At 46.4% G+C, this 19,824-nt stretch overlaps 1 protein-coding gene across 1 annotated transcript in view; it reads right to left on the bottom strand.

Moving 5' to 3' along the window:
- LOC111139273 (5',3'-nucleotidase, mitochondrial) overlaps nucleotides 1-19,824 on the bottom strand; it is a 37,622-nt gene that overhangs the window by 10,004 nt on the left and 7,794 nt on the right. The window contains exon 3 of the mRNA XM_022491511.1: nucleotides 11,480-11,540. Within this exon, the coding sequence (XP_022347219.1) occupies nucleotides 11,480-11,540 (61 nt within the window). The remainder of the gene's footprint in view (nucleotides 1-11,479; nucleotides 11,541-19,824) is intronic.

The following is a 19,824-nucleotide window of genomic DNA, read 5'->3' as shown; positions in this document are numbered from 1 at the left end:
CCCTGGATTCTGAGGTTCACCTGTGTTTCACAATACTTCCCTCTTAAGTGGGATAGGATAGCTAAATGGGGTGGATGAAAGGTCAGGTAAGTTCTGATGAAATTGCAGCAATTTAGACTTTTTTAAAAGTTTTTCTTGCAGGCAGGCCTTGTTAAGAAGAACAGAATATCCTGGCATGTTGCAAAATAGTTACTTTTTCTTCCCCCTGCCGGAAGCACAAGGGAATTTGTTTTTCTCTGAGCTTTACTGTGAGAACCTGGCAAACCTCCTAAAAGCAAAACTCACAACAGTGTGGGTCCCCCTATGACTGGGGCCCGAGAGGAAGCATTTTGGTGTGCTGGGCGTTTTCTCTATCTTGACTGTGGTGGTGATTACCCTTTAAGGAAGTAAATTTGTTGAGTTTCAATTATATCTTAATAAACAATGCAAAAAATACAGCAATAAAGGCAAATGTTAAGGCATTTGAGATCTCTGCTAAATTGCCACCCAGAAAGGTTTTATATTTACTTCTATCAGCCATATCTGAAAATGCAAACATTTACCTAATACTAATTATTATAATTTTTAAACAATTATCCCTAATAGCAAAGAAAAAAAAAAAGCACTTGAAGTGTAATTTCTTTCTTAATAAAGTTAAGGGCTCTATGTATGTGTAAGTTCACTGTAGGTTTTTGCTTTCAGGGAGCTTTCTATTCACCTCCACAGCCCATGTGTCTCTAGGGTGTTCACTGTTTCCCATGGGTGTAAGAAGCCTCTCAAGTCATCCCCACGGTAACAGTTAAGCCTGTGTGGGTCATTGTCACTGTCTTGGCTTGGGTCCTCCTTATAGCCCATCTGGGTCACTGCAGCAAGTTCTATGTGGCTTCATCGATGAACCCCCTATACCACTGCAGTGAGTGTTCAAAGACACCCATTACAACAGCTTTGCATAAATATCCTTCAAAAGCCTCTCAGATCCTGTGGCCTGAAGTACAAACTCTTGATTACCAAAGGCCCTGACTCTTAGTCTCATTTCTAGCCTCTCCCCTCTCAACCCAACTGCCCACCCCCGCCAGCACCATCTCCTTCCCATCCTTCTCTGTCCTTAACCCTGCACACCCCATACCCACACCAAGATCCCTGGAATTCCTCTTTGCCTTTTTGCATGCTGTTCCCACCACTCAGAGCTTGCTCTCCCACTTCTTTGTCTTCTCATCTCCATGACTCAACTTAATTCTTCTTTTCCCCAAGAAGCTGACCCTAGCCTCCTCCTCTTGGGTGACCACAGAACCTGTGAAGCAGTGATAACCACCTATCTTCCTAAAGCAGCAATGGGGCATTTTGTAAGCACTGTAGCAGATTGCTCAGTAAATGTTTGCTGAATGAATGCCAACCAAAAAAGCATTTACATTTTTATTGCAAAAGTAATGGCTTATCAAAGAAAACTGGGAAAATCAAGAAACATTAGAGAGAGAAACATCTATAGCTGGCTGCACTTCCTTCCTTCTTAGTATTTATTATTTTAAAAACACAGTTGTAATCAAACTGTATAGACAACTGTATAGACAACAGGCAACTATATACAGAACTTGGATCCAAGAATGCAGAAAAACTAATCAACCATAAAATTGTCCAGACTTTCTGGTTTGAGAGATGTGTGTTGAAGTGCATTCTTTCTTTACTGCTGGGCAGGGGCATTTGGGGACAAACAGAAACAAGGGGATGACACCTATTGCTATAAAGCATAGTGCTAGGTGGTTTGTGCAAATTTCTTCTTCAGCTTTGTTTTTTAAATTTACATTTATTGAGATATGATTGGCATGTAACACTGTACAAGTGTAAAGTATATAATGTATTGACTTGATATATTTATAAAATGCAATTTGATTTCCAGTCAATTTTCTTTAATAATGCCCATGAAGATATTACTACAACTGTGCTGACAAAGAAGCCAAGTCCCAGAGAGGTGAGTTGAGCAGCTCACAGGTAGGTCCACAGACCCAAAAGTGAAAGTGTGATGCTCAGGTTCAGCCAGGGTTCAGCAGGGTCAGGTGTCTGAGGGACACCTCTAAGGGCAAGTCAAGGCTTGGGCAAGCATCTTTCATTACATTTATTAGCTGCTGTTTTGGAAGAGAGGCATTGTTCATTATTCACCTGATTACAACTTCAGTTCCTAAAAATACTTGGGGGATAAAATAGTTCAGCCCAGATGAATGTAGAGCTATCCAAGTATAAAATAGTGTTGCCATTCCTAAATCAGAATCTGTCAAAATGACTGAAACTGAATCCAAACTACATGTTAGCAAAAGAATCACCAGAAGGACTCTCACAGGAGATGATCTCTCAAGACATAGGTTATGAGCAGCAAGTTCATAAAACTGGCCACTGCAGGAGTGAAGAATTCAGTGTGAAGATGATAAAGGGGGGTGTATGGGTGGTGATGAGGCTGGTGCTGAGAAAGGACAGGGGGCAGAACATCCAGGGCAGTGACAGGGCCTGGAACAGCTCCCTGACACCTCCTCAAAGCTCTCTCAGAGCCATGTGGGTCCCCATGGCTCAGAAATGAAGATATCAAAGTAAGACATGGTCTTGCTCTTCAAATGTTGGGTGGACTTCTCCCAAAGTCCTCCTCTGCTCAGATGAGCAGATCCCAAAACGAGCCTCAAATGAGGGAAGGGATGCAAATCCTGGGAGATGGTGGGGACATGCCATTACCCAATGACAGGTGTCATCATTACCAGTCTACTTCACTTAGTGGAAGATGTGGAAAATGGTGCCATTAAGCCCAAGATTTTCAGGGTAATTGGCTTGACCCAGGATCCTGCACAGGTTATCACGCACTTCTGTCCACAAACCCAATTAAGATGATAAAATAACCACATCGAAGCAGAAGAATAGAGTTGGTTTTGGAACTATCAGCCATTTGAATGGCCAAATTTCTTTAGATATAATTCATATACCATAAAATCTACTTATTTAAAGTATATAATTCAAGGGCTTTTCGCATATCTGTTATACCGAAACACGGCTTATCTTGCTAAAGGTTCTGTGTGCACTGGACTAGAACAGGTATCTACTGTTGTTGTGTGAGATGTTATATAAATGCCAACTTGGTCAAGCTGGTTGCCAATGCTTGTTCAAGGCTTCTACATCCCAACTGATTTTTTGGGGTGGGGGATGTCTGCGTACTCCATCACCTATTAAAACAGGCATATTAAAGTCTCTGTAAGAATTATGAATTTATCTATTTCCCTTTGCAGTTCTATTATATTTTTAAATTTTTATTTAATTAAAATAAAACAAACAGTTCACCCATTTCTCCCACCCCTCACCTCCAACCTCCAACAACTGCCAATCTGTTCTCTGCATTTATAAGTTTGGGTTTTTTTTCTTTTGTTTTATTGTTTGTTTTTATTATCTTTTTTTTTTAAAGATTTTATTTGTTCATTTGAGAGAGAGATAGAGAGAGCACAGGCCGGAGAGAGACAGAAGGAGTGGGAGAAGCAGACTCCCCACTGAGCGGAGAGCCCAGCATGAGGCTTGATCCTAGGACCTGGAGATCATGACCTGAGCTGAAGGCAGATGTTTGACCCTCTGAGCCACCCAGGAACCCGTTTATTTGTTTGTTTTCAGATTCCACATATAAGACATCATACAGTATTTGTCTTTCTCCGTTTGTCATTTCACTCAGCATAATACCCTCGAGGTCCATCCATGTTGTCACAAATGGCAAGATTCCATTCTTTTTTATGGATGAAATCACATTCCTCTGCAGATAATAACAAAATTTCTTTATCCATTCATCCATCTTAGGTTGTTTCCATAGCTTGGCTATTGTAGATAATGCTGTAGTACACATAGAGGTGCATATATCTTTTCAAATTAGTGTTTTTGTTTTCTTTGAATAAGTACCCAGAAGCAAAATTGCAGGATCATATGGTAGTTTTATTTTTAATAAGTTGAGGAAACTTCATTCTGTTTTCCACAGTGGCTACATCAACTTATATTCCCACCAACAGTGCACAATAGTTCCTTTTCCTCCTTATCCTCACCAACACTTGTTACTGCTTGCCTTTCTGAAAACAGCCAAACTAACAGGCGTGAGGTGGCACCTCATTGTGGTTTTGATTTGCATTCCCCTGATAATTAGTGATGTTGAGCTTCTTTTCATGTACCTGTTAGCCTCTGTATACCTTCTTTGGAAAATGTCTATTCAGATCCTTTGCCCAGGTTTTACTCAGATTGTTTGGTTTTGGGGTTGTGTGGTTTTTGCTATTGAGTTGTATGAGTTCTTTATATATTTTGGATATAAGCCCCTTATCAGATATAGGATATGTAATTATTTTCTCTCATTGAGGAGGTTGCCTTTTCATTTTGTTGATGGTTTCCTTTGCTGTGCAGAAGATGTTTAGTTTGATGTGGTCCCATTAGTTTGTTTTTGCTTTTGTTGCTTTTGTTTTGGTGTCAGGTTCAAACCACTGCCAAGAGCTATGTCAAGGAGCTTACCACCTATTCTTCTTCTAGGAGTTTTATGGTTTCAGGTCTTATATTCAAGTCTTTAATCCATTTCAAGTTAATTTTGCACATGGTATAAGATAGAGGTTTCATTCTTTTGCATGTGGCTGTCCAATTTTCCCATCATCATTTCTTGAAGAGAATGTCCATTCTCCATTGTATATTCTTGGCTCCTTTGTCATAAACTGACCATATACATGGGTTTATTTCTGGACTCTCTATTAGTTCCATTATCTATGTGACTGTTTTATTCCAATACTATACTGTTTTGATTACCATAGCTTTGTAATATAGTTTGACATCAGGGAGTGTGACACCTCCAGCTTTATACTTCTTTCTCAAAATTACTTTGGCTATTGGGATCTTTTGTGCTTCCAAGTTTTAGGGTTGCTTGCTCTAGGTCTGTAAAAGTTACTATTGAAATTTTCATAGTGATTGCACTGAATCTGTGGATTGTTTTTGGGTAGTATGAATATTTTAACGAATGAATCCATGAGTACAAAATATTTTATGTTTATTTCTGTCTTCTTTAATTTCTTTCATTAATGTCTTATAATTTTTAGTATACAGGTCTTTCACCTCCTGGGATAAATTTATTCCTCAATATCTTATCCTTTTTGATGCAATTGTGAATGGAATTATTTTCTTGACTTCTCTCACAGTTCATTATTAATATAAATAAATACAACAGATATTTGTGTATGGTTTTGTATCCTGTAACTGTACTGAATTTATTAGTTCTAACAGTTTTTTGATGGAGTCATTAGATTTTTCTATATATAATATTATGTCATCTACAAATAGTGCTAGCTTTACTTCTTCCTTGCCAATTTGGATGCTTTTTATTTTTTTTTTCTTGCCTAATTGCTGTGGCTAGGACATCCAATATTATACTGAATAAAAGTGGCAAGAGTGGACATCCTTGTCTTGTTCCTGATCTTAGAGGAAAAGCTTTCAGTTGTTCCCATTAAATATAATATTAGTTGTGCATTTATCATGTATGACCTTTATTAAGTTGAGGGACGTTCCCTCTGTATCTGCTTTGTTGAGAGTTTTTTAATTAAAATGGATGTTCAGGGGCACCTGGGTGGCTCAACTGCTTGAGCGACTGACTCTTGGTTTCAGATCAGGTCATGATCTCAAGATTGTGGGACTGACCTCCATGTCGGATTCTGAACTCAATCTGGAGCCTGCTCGAGGTTCTCTCTCCATCTGCTTTTGCTTGCCCCCCTGCTCACACTCTCTCTCTCTCTCTCTCTCAAAAAAAAAATCTTTTAAAATAAACAAACAAATAAATAATAAAATGGATGTTGAACTTTGTCAAATGCTTTTTCTGCACCCATTGAAATAATCATATAATTTTATCTGTTTTGTTAATGTAATTTATCACATTAATTGATTTGCAGGTGTTGAACCATCCTTGCATTCCTGGAACAAATCCCACTGATTATGGTGTATGATCCTTTTAAAGTATTGTTGAATTCACTTTGCTAATATTTTGTTCAGGAATTTTGCATCTTTGTTTGTCAGGGATATTGGCCTTGAATTATCTTTTTTGTGGCATTCTTGTCTGGTTTGGGTATCATGGTAATGCTTCATAAATGTGTTTGGAAGAGTCCCTCCAGCCCCCTTCTATTTTTTGGAAGAGTTTGAGGAGGAAAGGGATTAATTCTTCTTTGAATGTTTGGCAGAATTCGCCAGTGAAGTAATCTGGTCATGGATTTTTACTCGTTGGGAAGTTTTTGATTCCTGACTCCATAACCTAGGTAGTAACTGGTCTGTTCAGATCTTCTATTTCACCATGATTCAGTCCTAGAAAGTTGTGTTTCTAGGATGTATCCACTTCTTCTACAATGTCCAATTTGTTGGCATATAATTATTCTTAGTAGCCTCTTATGATCCTTTGTATTTCTGTGGTATCAACCACAGTTGCATTAACTCTCTCATTTCTGGTTTTATTTGAGATCTCTTTTTTTTTAGTGTATCAGTTTTCTATACTATAAAAGGCTGTTTCCTTTTATTTCACTTTATAGTCATTTTTGTATATAATTTACATACCATAAAATTCAGCAATTTAGAGTTCACATTTCAGTGTTTTTTTTTAAGTAATCCCCTATGTTGTACAACGATTGCCTATCTAATCCCCAGAAGTTTCCATCATCTTACAAAAAAACCCTATGCCAATTACCATGAACTGCCAATTATTTTATAAATAGTAGTTTGAGCCAAAACATAGCATGACCCCCAGTTTTAGACACTGGGTAGCACACAAAGTGGGAGGTACCACCAGAGGAATTTCCTGGAAGGCTGGAGTGTGGCTCTCACTGCTCCTAAAAGTATCTATGGTTTCTGCTGGTGGCAAGAGAAAGTGATGCACCTTTTAGTGTACGTCTTAAAAGAGGTTCAAGTTTTGGGAGCAGTTGGACAAATTGGTGTGAAAGGTGTGATGAAATTTAATTCATTATCTACATTTTTTTACTTGAGTTTAAGTGAAGAGGCTTGATGATGTGGTAGAAATGTTTAACATTTATTCTTCAATCCAAACACAGCATCTGGAAGACATCATCAGGAGACCAGACTTCAAATGAAAAGAACATGTCCCACTGTTACATCCAAGCGTCTTGTTTAATCCCACTTGTGATCACTCACCTTGTGGAATGAGGGAAAGGAACAGTAAAATGTTATGCTCAAGTATGGAGAATTTAACATGGATTTTTAAAAAATCTCTTGGGGGGATAAACTAGTAATATTGTGCTAAGTTCTGAGTGAGGTGGAATCAGAAAAGGGGGTCAGCATAGCACAGAGGTGCAGAGCACAAGCTCTGGAGCCAGACTGCCCAACCCTGACTCACCATGTCTTGCTGCCAACCTTGGGTAAGTGACTTAACTTCTCTGTGCCTCAGTTCCCTCATCTGTAGAATGGGGATAATAATAGCACCTACTTCAAAGGGCTATTATGAAGGCTAATGGATCACTACAGGTGAAGCCCTTGCATATATTACTAACTCATGAGTTAGCTACTACCGAGCCAGTTTGGCTTTAAAATGTCAGCAAGCTCCAGCCAGAAAGAAGGTTCTGATAAACTGAATAGCACTTAAGTCTGACTCCTTAGGTATAATAAAGAAGCTGAACTCTTAGCAATTAGGTTCCCTCCTTTGACTGGGTCTCGAGAGGAATCAACTAAGGAGAAAAACTCCCACTTCGGCTGCCCGAGGCTGATGCTGCTCTGGGGGGCAGGAGCAGAGGGAAGAACTCTGTGAGAGGTCTGGTCTTGTGCCCCCACTGAGACCACCATGAGAGCAAAACATCCATCCTCAGTTGATGTCCTGAGAACCAGCCCCAATTCTCCCCCACCACAGGTACCAGGCAAAACAATCGTCAGCCCCCATCTACATCCAGCCCCAACTAGCCAAGGACACGATGTCTACTAGGGATGGGAGGGTGCGTGGATGGTGGGAGAAGAGGTGGCTGGGGCTATTTTCATCTCTTCACAAGACACCCTCCGTCTGTCTTCTCCACTGACTTAGTTCCAATGTATGTGGGTTGGGGGAGGTGAAAACATGGCTGGGAGAGACACTTGCAACCCAAACTGATCCCAACTCCACAGGCTCTAGGGCCACCAGCCAACACAATTCACCCAAAGTTCCTCAAACATACTCTGCATTTTGCTGTCTTCATGTCTTTGTTCAGTGTCCCACTTCCTCCACTGACTGACCTGGTGGCCGGTCTGGCCCCTGAGTGGGGAGGGTGCTCGGCCGGCCACCAGCACAGTGACAACAGTATATGCCCCTCCCTGCAGAGTGTCACGATGTGCCTTCCTTGTGGGAGCCAGGAATTCTATCTCCTGGAATCTGTCCTATGGACATAATCACACGAAGATGTTGGTACAAGATGACTTCAGCTCTTAGCAATCAAGTTTTTGAAGAATATTTGGGGACAGAAAAAAGACTAAAACTCCATTAAGGAGAAAATGGTTGCTAAGCTACATGAGTTTCAAGTTTTGTTAAAATATATGTATTATATTTAATATGCATCAAAGAAAAACTAGAAAGAAACACCTCAAAATGCCAACAGCGTTTCTAACGCTAAGTGGTAGGTCTGTAGCTGGGGTTCTGTTGTTTTTCCCCCCGCCTTCGGTCAGGGCATCCACCATCCACTATCACTGCGCCCCTTCCTCTGATTTCAGCCCCTTGATTTTTCTCTGCAAAGATCCCTGTCCTTAATAGGATGTCAGTCAGGATGCCCACCCTCCCCTGGCCAAGGGCTGGGAGTGTGACCTGAGCTCAGCTGGTAAGCCTCCCTCCTGGGAACGTGAATCCCAGGCAGAGACACCTGAAGATGGAGAATGAACTAGGCTGTGGTCTTCTGCGAGCACATATGCTTGGGGAGACCGCCTACCAGCTCTGGCTCCCAACCTCCTTGTCAAGAGGCTGCTCCCTCAGATTCTCCTGTGATTCTCTGGGCAAGCCAACAGCGTCCTCATAAACTCTACTTTTGTTCAAGTTGGCGGGATGCCATTCCTGTTGCCGCATCTTAGGAGTCCCAAGTGATATCCTCTTCCCACGTGTTCACTGGACTCCAAACCCTTGGCAGTGAGCATGCGCGGCTCGTGGGAGGGGCACAGGGCGCAGGCTCGGGGATGCATGCGTCAGGACGAAGCCCCACCACCTGTAGATCACTAGACCCAGGAGACCAGCTGCCTTGCCCTTCACAGCCTCCTTCCTCCTCCATCATACCAGAGGGGTACCGTTTCACAGGGAACTGCTGTACTGATCAGAAAAGTATAAAGCTTGGCACATCAAAGGCATTGGATAAATGGCAAACATTCTTACTAAGGTATGTTTGATAAGTCTCTGTTGAGCTAATTAATCTATTCATTTGACAGCATGCCCGGCACCGGGACCAACAAGACAGACATGCTCGCTGCCTTCGTGGGGGTTGCAGTCCACTGGGGAGACAGGTAACAGGACAGAGACAGAGATGCAAACCCATTTCAAGTGTTTATACAGGAAACAAGGGCTGATGGATGGAACAGCAAGGCTGTAAGCTTTAAGATATGGTCAGGAAATGGGGCTGGGGCAGCTGAGTGAGGCCGGAGGGATGAGGAGGAAGGAGGTACACAGAGGGCCCCACAGGTTTAGGGGTACAAAGCATGTTCAAGAAACAGGAACATGGAACATCATGAAGGCTGAATCAGGAACTCCGATGATGCAAGAGGTGGCTGGGAGGGGCTTTGCAGGTTTTGGCGAGGAGTTTGTGTGTGTGTATGTATATGTTTTAAAATTCCATTTTAAGTGCAATGGGTAACTGTTAAAAGGTTTTCTAGTAGGGGGCTGACATGATCTACTTTAGGAAAGACCTTCACTGGCTCTGGGGGGAAATGAGATGAACAGGCAGTGTAGAAGGCTCTCTTAGTGGTTCTGGGAAGAAATGCAAAGGTGGTGTGATGGAGAGAAAGTAGGCAGACACCACGTACTCTGAGCAGGACACACAACTTGCTGATGCACTGGGTGTGAGGGGTAGGAAGGGTGTCACCAGGGTGGCTCCCTGGCTTTCAGCCTCAGAGGCTGGTGTACAATGCCAGTCTACCGAGAGGGAAGGGACGGACGTGGGACCAGGACGTCAGGAGCCCAGTGACAGACGCATCGGGTTCAAGTTGTCTGGAGCTCAGAGAGCAGCCCCGGGCTGAACTGCACGTGTGGGATTGTGGGCAGAAAGATGGAACCTGGATCCTCAGAAATGCATGGATGACAACCAGCGTATCCCTCTTCCCCCAACAAGCACTGGCCCCACTACAACCACAGCAGAAGCAGGTGCTCCAGCTCGACAATCACTCACACTCAAGGGTGCACCTGTGGGACTTGTTAAAACACACCGGGCAGCTCAGACGTTCTCAGGAGGGTTTAGAGAACGTTCATTTCTATCAAGTGTCTGGGGGACATGGATCCCACTGGTCTGGGGACCTGAGTTCAGATCACTGCTCTAGTAGAAACCTAGGACCAGGGAGGACCAAGCCTCAGTCCTCACTCCACACTTATTGATGGTAAGTCGTTAACTCCCCTAAGTTTAGCTAACTCCCGTGACAAGACACAGGAAATGGGCGCGGGAGCATGCGATGACTCAGAGGCCGCCAAGCACCTCTCCAAACTCCGCTTTTAACTACTGAGTAAGAGGGAGTCCCCGTTCCAGTCAACGCACACCAAAGGCATTAAACGTTGGCAGACTGTGCATTTTGTGGAGTTGGAGAGAGAGAGATCATGTGAACACACTTGAGAAAACTCGTGCCTAAAGGTCTATGCTGAGAGAGCTCTGCCCAACCCACCCCCAGCCCAGAGCAGAGGGGTTGTGGGGCCCCCAGTCCTGCCTTCCTGGACTGGGAAGGCTGCTCCCACTTCCCTTGAACCCACCTCTGGTGCAAATGCCCATCTCCTGGACAACACACCTTTCCTGTGGGCTTGGCAACCAAGGAATTTATGGAATTGGTTCCCAATTTCCACAAAAGCCTCAGTTTTACGTAATTCTATTTCTTTTCAATGAAGATGAGGGCATGAGTGTGAAGCCAAATGCAATGTAACCATTACACCTTTGTTAAGACTTTTGCATAAATAAATTCACACATAACGTCTGGGTTTGGCTTTGGGTGGCTTCCGGCGCCTCCTGCCACACGTTTTCTCCTTGCCTCGCCCTTCGCAGATGATCGCTCACTACCGTGGCCATGGTCACCTTCCAGAGAACCTGGCATCCTCACCAGGCTCCCTGCAGAGAACATGCTGGAATGTCAGACTGGTGCTAGCGAAGGTCTTTGGGAGAGGAGAGTCGGGCACAGACAGGAGGGACGGACGGGAGAAGAGGCAGCAATGAAGCCACCCCCGCTGCCGCAGGCGGTGCTGTGAGGGTCCACACCCCTCCCCCCAGGGTGTGCTGAGCGCCAGCACCCCTTACCCGCAACACATGGGGTCAAGGTGAGAGGATGCTGCACATCTTACCTTTTCGTAGGGACAATACTTGTATGTCCTCATGGGGCTCGTGCAGATGAAGACATCGGTGCTGTGAGAGAGAGGAAGGAGAGTCAGACTGAGCCCCCACGTCTGCTCAGCCTTCGCCACCCTTGCTCCCCTGCCCTCCTGCCCCCCTGCTCTGCGGGCATCAGGCCCTCCGGGTGTGTGCCCATTACTGGAACAGGAAAACCCACTGCCCCACACTGCTCTCCCAGCCAGACACATCCTGTACCCCAGCCCTGAGCAGCCACGTGTGACCTCTCCTCTGGCCCAGTGAGCAGCTCAGGGACAGGCATCCATGCCTGGCAATTTTGCATGGCCGGAGCCCGAGCTTAGCTGGGCGAAGCACCCGTGCTCTCTGGAATCTGAACGGGGAAATATGGAAAGAAAGGAGCATCTGCCATAAGAGAGGCATGAAAGGGGTGCACAGCAAGTCACTTGTGGGCCTCGTGCATCGCAAAGCAAAGAACCCCATGAGGGACAGTCTTCTGGTCAAGTGTGCCTGCTCAGCCCTCTGGCAGAGGGGGAGGGAGGAGGAGCCCCCTCCTCTCGGCCAGGCTCAGCTCCCTCACAACAGGCAAGGGCTCTGCTGAGGAGCGCCCCCTCCCACAGTCTGGCGACAGCGGGGGAGCTGACTGCGAGGGCCCCAGGCCCCAGAACCTCACCAACAGAGCCCTCTGGTCCCCAACACCCGCAGAAAGCCACCATGGACGGCTCCGCGCACTCGGCCTGTGGAAGGCTAGATTTTCCAGGCTTCTTTGCTCTTTGGCAAATTAGTCCCCTGAGAGTCCTGCCTACGTCAGACTGCCAGGTCCCTCGGCGGAGAGCACGGGCCTCCTAGTTACCCCGAGTCTCGGCTCTCTCTGCCTCTGCCAACTCACTGTCCCCTCCCGCGGCCGGTCCCCTAGGTCCTCAGCCTCTCCTCCCTGTTCTCTTGCTTCCTGCCCGCGCTGAAAGCCGGCCCCACACGAGGAAGCCGCCTCCCCTGTGCGCCTTGGAGACGAAGCTGTGTTTCCCCCACGCCCCACCTGCTGCAGACACACAAGGTGTGGAGGGTCTCCCTCGCCCTCCCTTGTCACTTCCAGACCATTCCTCCCGTTAGAGTGGGTGGTCAGTTAGGACTTAATGGGATGCCTGGAGGCCGGCCGAGAGGACGTCATGGTCAGCTAGGAGGAAGGTCAGAGGCCTGTCCAGGCAGCACTCCAAAACAAAACCACGAGAAACCGGATCCAACCAGACAGGCTCCAGACGGCTGACAAAGCATCATTCCTTCATCATGCTACATAAACATAGCCTATGAAGCCTTTCTCCAGAGACCAAGAGCCTCCAACGACATTGTTTGGTCGGGCCACCTCGGCCCCCAAGTCCATCCAGCAAGTCCTTCAAAATCCCTGACTCGGTGAAGCCCGTGCCCCGTGACCATCTGCATGTGGCCATTCCCTCTGCTGTCACCACCCTGCCACCTGCCGTCATCCCGCCAAGGCTCAGCATGCCTCCGTCCTCCCTGGGGCCCCTGGGGCCCCGCTGTCATCCCCCTGCTGGTTTTCCTCTCCTTCCCCTGGGAACAGAAAGAACCTGACTCTCCAGCTTCTTCGACCTGCACCCAAGCAACCAAAAATGTTGCTGGAGGAAAAAAACAAAAACAAAACCAAACCAAAAAAACCCCCTCACATCAACAGTTTGGCCATTTTCACCTTAAATTCATAACCACAACCCCAAGGCAAGGGTGCCATCACCAGGCAGCCTGTCCCCAGGGCCCTGGGGTATGATTGCCTTACTCGTCTCCAGCATAGCCCGCCATGCACCACACCCGTGACCGCCACCTTCTCGGCTCTGAGACTCCCTGGCTTCTCATGGTGGAATCTAGAACCACGTCCGTGTCTGATCTTCCTTCTCCCTTTCCGCTGCACGGAGGAATAGCCATCCCTCTCAGCTGTCAAGGCAAGCCCTTCATTCGTGCGCTGGAGTCCATCCCCCCATCTTCACAAGGAGGAGTTACCCTGCCGCATTCCCTTTTCTGGGACTGCCCTTCCCCGCAACTCATTCAAACGTGTGCTGCTCTCTTGCATCTCACAATATACATATACACACACACACACACACACGACCTTGACCTCATACCCGCTCCCGTGACCTCCCATCTCTCTGCTCCCAAGACATCTACCAAGTGCCCTGCACCTGCTGACCCCACTTCCTCACCTCCTGTGTGGGCTTCGATCCACCCCAACCTGGGGTCCATCCCCTCCACTCCCCAGAAAGTGCCTGTTGTCACCAAGGACCCTCATGTCACTGTAGCCAGTGCATACCGCCCTCTCCTTCTCTGGCTCACCAGCACTCAAGTCGCCTGCCCTCTGTGCAAGCTCCTGTCCTGGCATGCCTGCCCGTCGTCTGCCACCCCAGCATGATCTCCTGGCCTCCCTGGTGATTCTTAAGAACCACTCAGGGGTTCTTCATCTACACTCCCTGCTCTGTGGTGTCATCCAAGGTTTTACACAAGGCGCCCCCCCAACTTTACCTTCACTATTCAGCCCTATACCAAAGGGCCAGCCTTACGTCCTTAATATCCTGCCGAATATCTCTGCGAGGGCATTTCACCAACCCTTGGTTTTTCCAAAATGGCACACGACGTTCTCCCTACTCCCTAAACCTGCTCCTTCCCCTGTTGATGGCACTATTACATAGAGCCAGCTGCTCAAGGAAAAAACCTAAAGATCACCGCTTTTCTTACCCTTCCCCCAACTCCCAGTATCCATCCCCAGATCTATGGGTTCTTCCTCAATGTGTGTTTCATTCCATCAACTTCCCTCCATGGTTGCTACCCCAGTCTTAAGGACCGCCACCTTTCATGGTTCCTCTCCTTCCAATTCTGCCCCCCCCAAGCCTTTCTCCACCCAGCATCCAGACTGATGATTTTTTTTTTTTGAGATTTTCTTTTTATTTATTCGAGAGAGAGAGAGAGAGAGACCTCGTGAGCAGGGAGAGAGGGAGGCAGAGCGGGGAGAGGAGGAGGCAGAAAGAGAGAGAATCTGAAGTAGACTCAGTGCTGAGCAGAGTCCGAAGCAGGGCTTGATCTCACAACCCTGAGACCATGCCCTGAGCCAAAACCCAAGAGTCAGACGCTCAACTGACTGAGCCACTGGGGCCCCTGGACGGATTATTTTTAAACAGCTTCTCTGAGGTGTGATTGACATGCAGTAAACTACACAGGTAGAATGTGATAAGTTGCATAGGAAACACGGATCTCCACAATCAAGGTAATAAATAGCTCCCTACATTTTCCAGGCCCCCTCCTGTCTTCTCTCCACCTGCCCCTCCTTGTCCCTACCCCACGCCCGGGCCACAGGGAACCACTGATCTGCTCTCTGTCACCACAGATCAGACTGTATTTCCTAGAATCTTATATAAATGGAAACACAGAGTATGTGCTCTTTTTGTCTGGCTTCCTCCATCCAGTAAAGGTATTTCTGGGAGTCACTTATGTTATTAAATGCATCCATAATTGGCTGTTTTTGTTTTCTTTCATTTTTGAGCAGACTCATTAAAAAAACAAAACAAAACAAAACAAAAAACAGCTTCATGGGGCACCTGGGTGGCTCAATCAGTTAAGTGGCTGCCTTCAGCTCGGGTCGTGGTCCCAGGATCCTGGGATCGAGCCCCGAGTCAGGCTCCTTGCTCAGTGGGGAGCCTGCTTCTCCCTTGCCTGCAGCTCCCCCTGCTTGTGCACGCTGTCTGTCTGTGTCTCTCTCTCTTGTTTTTTCTCTGTGTCAAATAAATAAATAAAATCTTAAAAAAAAAAAGTGAAAAACAGGGGCGCCTGGGTGGCTCAGTGGGTTAAGCCTCTGCCTTTGGCTCGGGTCGTGATATCAGGGTCCTGGGATCGAGCCCTGCGTCGGACTCTCTGCTCAGTGGGGAGCCTGCTTCCCCCTCTCTCTCTGCCTGCCTTTCTGCCTACTTGTAATCTCTCTCTATCAAATAAATAAATAAAAATCTTTTTTAAAAAGTTGAGGGGCACCTGGGTGGCTCAGTGGGTTAAAGCCTCTGCCTTCGGCTCAGGTGGTGATCCCAGGGTCCTGGGATGGAGCCCCGCATCGGGCTCTCTGCTTGGCAGGGAACTTGCTTCCTCCTCTCTCTGCCTGCCTCTCCTGCCTACCTATGACCTCTGTCTGTCCAATAAATCAATAAAATCTTTAAATAAATAAATAAATAAGTTGGGGGGAAAAAAAGTAAAAATCAGCTTCATGGAGATTTAATTCCTAAACCGTAAGAACCGCCCATTTTCAGTTTGTAATCCAATGGATATTACATTTGCAGACTTGACAATAATGACCAGAACATTTTCACAGCCCCAAAAGGAACCTTGCGTCCATTAGCAGTTACTCTGCGTTCTGCCCTTGGCCTTAGGAGAACACAAACCTACTTCCTATCTCCGTTCCGGTTATTTCACATACATGGAATCCGATAGTGCACGGTCTTTGCTGCTGGCCTCCTTCATTCAGGAAAAGGTTTCCAAGGGTGACCCACACTGTAGAATGTACCTGGGCTTCACCCCTTTTAATTGCTGAGTAATATCCCAGTGCATGTGAATGGATGGACCTCATTTGTTCACACACGTATCAGCCGATGGGCGCGTGGGTTGTTTTCACCTTTTGGCTATTACGAACAATGCTGCTAGCAACATTCATGCACAAGTTTTTGTGTGGACGCGTGTTTTCATTTCTCTCAAGCATACGCCCAGCAGTGCGACTGCGGGCTCATATGGTAACTCTGTATTTACCATTTGGAGGAAATGTTTTCCCAAGTGTTTGCCACAGCAGCCGCACCATTTTTCCAATCCCACCAGTGATGATAAGGAGTGCAAATGTTCTCCATCCTTGGTAACACAATTGTCCTTTTTTTTTTTTTTAAGATTTTATTTATTTTTTTGACACAGAGAGAGAGACAGTGAGAGAGGGAACACAAGCAGGGGGAGTGGGAGAGGGAGAAGCAGGCTTCCCGTGGAGCTGGGAGCCCATGTTGTGGTCCCGGGGGGGCTTGATCCCAGGACCCCGGGATCATGACCTGAGCCAAAGGCAGACTGTTAACGACTGAGCCACCCAAGTGCCTACCCACCCCGCTTAAAGATTTTATTTATTTATTACAGAGAGAGAAAGAGAAAGTATGAGGGGGGGAGGGTCGTGAGCAGGGAGCCCAATGTGGGACTGGATCCCAGGACCCCAGGATCATGGCCTGAGCCAAAAGCAGATGCCTAATTGACTGAGCCACCCAGGTGCTCCCCCTTTTTTTTCATTATTGTCATTCTAGTGGGTGTGAAGTGGTATCTCATTGTGGTTTTGATTTGCATTTCACAACAGACTAATGATGTTCGGGCCAATTTTCATGCATTCATTGGCCATTTGGTTATCTTTTTTGGAGAAATACCTGTCCAAACTTATCACCCCAAGCCCATATTGTTTTTAAAACCTAAGTTAAGCGGCGCCTGGGTGGCTCAGTCGTTGTCTGCCTTCAGCTCAGGTCATGATCCCAGGCTCCTGGGACTGAGACCCACATTGGGCTCCCTGCTCAGTGGGAAGCCTGCTTCTCCCTCTCCCACATTCCCTGCTTGTGTTCCCTCTCTCGGTGTGCCTCTGTCAAATGAATAAATAAAATCTTAAAAAAAAAAAAAAAAAACTAAGTTAAATCACATCATTGTCTCTTCAGTCCACCAGGGCACTGTCCCTCCCATCCCTGTCAAGCTCACTGAATTCTAGTCATACTGGTCTCCTCCAAAATATTACTCAAGTAAGCAAAATCCTTGCCCATCTGAGGACCTCTGCACCCTCGCTTCTTACTAACTAGGTCGTCTTAACATTATTTTCTGAAGTCCCCTGTCACCTCCTCAGAGACACCTTTCCACCCCACCCAAAGTAGCCCTTTCCCCCATTTAATTTCAAACACATCGCCTGTCTATTTCTTTCACCAAGCTTGCTGCAAACTAAAATTATTTTTCTTCTTACTTGCCATCCCCCCCCTACTTTAACAAAAACTCCTCAAGACCTGAGACCTTAGGCTGGGTGTCTTATTTACAAATAGATCCCCAGGACTAGCATAGTGGCAGGGACATAGTAAGTGACACAAAACAGATCTGTCTAGTGGGTGAATGAATGCATCGCCTCCTACGCCAGGCTCCTCAACTGCAGGCGGGTTGACAACACTGACTCCATCTTGTCCCTGTCCACATAATGACCTCCCTTGGGGGTACGTGTTCCAGGCCTCTGGGAGGTTCACATGTGCCCTGACTGGAATGCGGGAAGGCTTTTTCTGATCTCCCTGAAGTTGTTTAGATAACTAGAAGAGGTAACATAGTTTCTTCCCCACCTTCTTTTGGCACACAGATGGCACCACGAGATCTGTTAAGTGTTTGACCTCACGATCCCCTCTGTATATCCCCTTGCTCTATAAAATCTATGGCTTAAGATCAGGACTTTGCAGAGAACAGCTACACAGCCCAGGATCCTCAGCCACCTGATCCCCCGTCAGTGTTACCCTGAATGAAACTAGTAAACTGTATGGAGTCCCCAGTGTCAAAATACTTGCTCAGGGCACCCAGGGGGCTCAGTCGGTTAAGCATCCACCTCTCGCTTTCCGCTGTCATGATCTCAGGGTCGTGAGATCAACACCCTCATCAGGCTCTGATCAGCTGGGAGTCTGCTTGGGGAGTCTCTCCCTTGGTCCCTTCCCCCACTCGTGTGCACGTGCTCGCTCACTCTCAAATAAATAAATATTTAAAATAAAAGACTACATTTATGGGAATGAGCCTGAGTAACGTATACAATTGTGGACTATATGGCCCACCTGAAACTAAGAGAACTCATGTGTTAATTATACCTTGACAAAAATTATTTTTAAATGCATAGGCCTTTGGGGACGCCTGGGTGGCTCAGTTGGTTAAGCAGCTGCCTTCGGCTCAGGTCATGATCCCAGCATCCTGGGATCGAGTCCCACATCGGGCTCCTTGCTCATCGGGGAGCCTGCTTCTCCCTCTGCCTCTGCCTTCCATTCTGTCTGCCTGTGCTTGCTCTCTCTCCCTCTCTCTCTCTGACAAATAAATAAATAAAATCTTTAAAAAAAATAAAATAATAAAAAAAAAATAAATGCATAGGCCTTTGATTCGGCTAGCCCACTGTTGCACAGAAACACTTGCACACATACGTCCATGCTCCCTGCAGCTCTGATGCACAGGAAGGAGTAAGAACCGACTTCAATGTCTCTGCGGAAATCATTACCTTACACAGTACACGGTATACAATAAGATGCTACGCAGTAGTTACAAAGAATAAAATAATTTGGTAGTATTGTTATGGAAGGATAGCGAACACATATTGTTAAGTAAAAGAGAGAAAGCAGTGTCATCCTATAGATGAGAGCAATCCTATTTTATAAGCAACAACTATGATGCCGTGATGTGAATGTCTCTTCAGCAGATGCCTGAGTGTGTGCCACGTGCCAGGCAGCACTCTAGGGACCAAGATAATCCCTCAGGGAGCTGACATTTGACAGAGGAAGGGACAAACACACACACACACAACTTTGGCTTAGCCGGGGGGAGGGGTGTTGAGGGGGGCACGGCAGAATGACTAGCTGGGGACAGCAGCGCCTTTAGCTACAGCAGGATGGCCTCTCTGAGATGGTGACACACAAGGTGTTCAGAACGGAAGTATTAAAAACAATGTGGCCACGTGCCAAATACTCCCGGAGAAACATTCCAAGAGGGTGTGTCAGGAACAAAGGCTGTGAGATCAGAAACGAGCATGGCACATCCACAGGCAGAAACTCAGCCAGCGTGGCTGGAACAGGTGCAAAGAGGTCAGAGGGTAGCACAACCAGGTCGCAGACCACCTTGCAAGCCTGGCTGAGTTTGGGTTTTATTGGAGTGTAAAAAAGAAGCCAAGAGAGAGTTTTAAGAGGGGACACACACATCAACAGAATTCCGTTTAGAAATACTGCTCTGGCTGCCTGGTAGAACGGATAAGTTTACAAACCTACATACAAATATCTACGTAAATGCATTTGAGAAGGTCTGGAAGCACGCACCCCGCATTGTTCACCAGGACAGGAAGAGCAGGATCGGGGGAGATGTACATGGGGAGAGAGGGACAAAATGGGCAACTCACATTTTTTTCACATATGTTCCTACTGTTGGAGTTTTTCGTACGAATACACTCATATATCCTGAATAAAGGGTAGTCGCCCCTGAAGATGTTCCAAGGAAGCTCTTGAACATGCGATGACTCCCAGGGAGGCACAGCCTTGCACTCAGTGCTCCCAGAGCCGGTCCACAGCCTGCCAGGGAGGCG

This window comes from Enhydra lutris, unplaced genomic scaffold (assembly GCF_002288905.1).
Source record: "Enhydra lutris kenyoni isolate GAN:26980312 unplaced genomic scaffold, ASM228890v2 scaffoldscaffold97, whole genome shotgun sequence".
Taxonomy (NCBI): domain Eukaryota; kingdom Metazoa; phylum Chordata; class Mammalia; order Carnivora; family Mustelidae; genus Enhydra; species Enhydra lutris.
The sequence above is the reverse complement of the archived record's forward strand: the minus strand, read 5'-3'. Positions and strand labels throughout refer to the sequence as shown.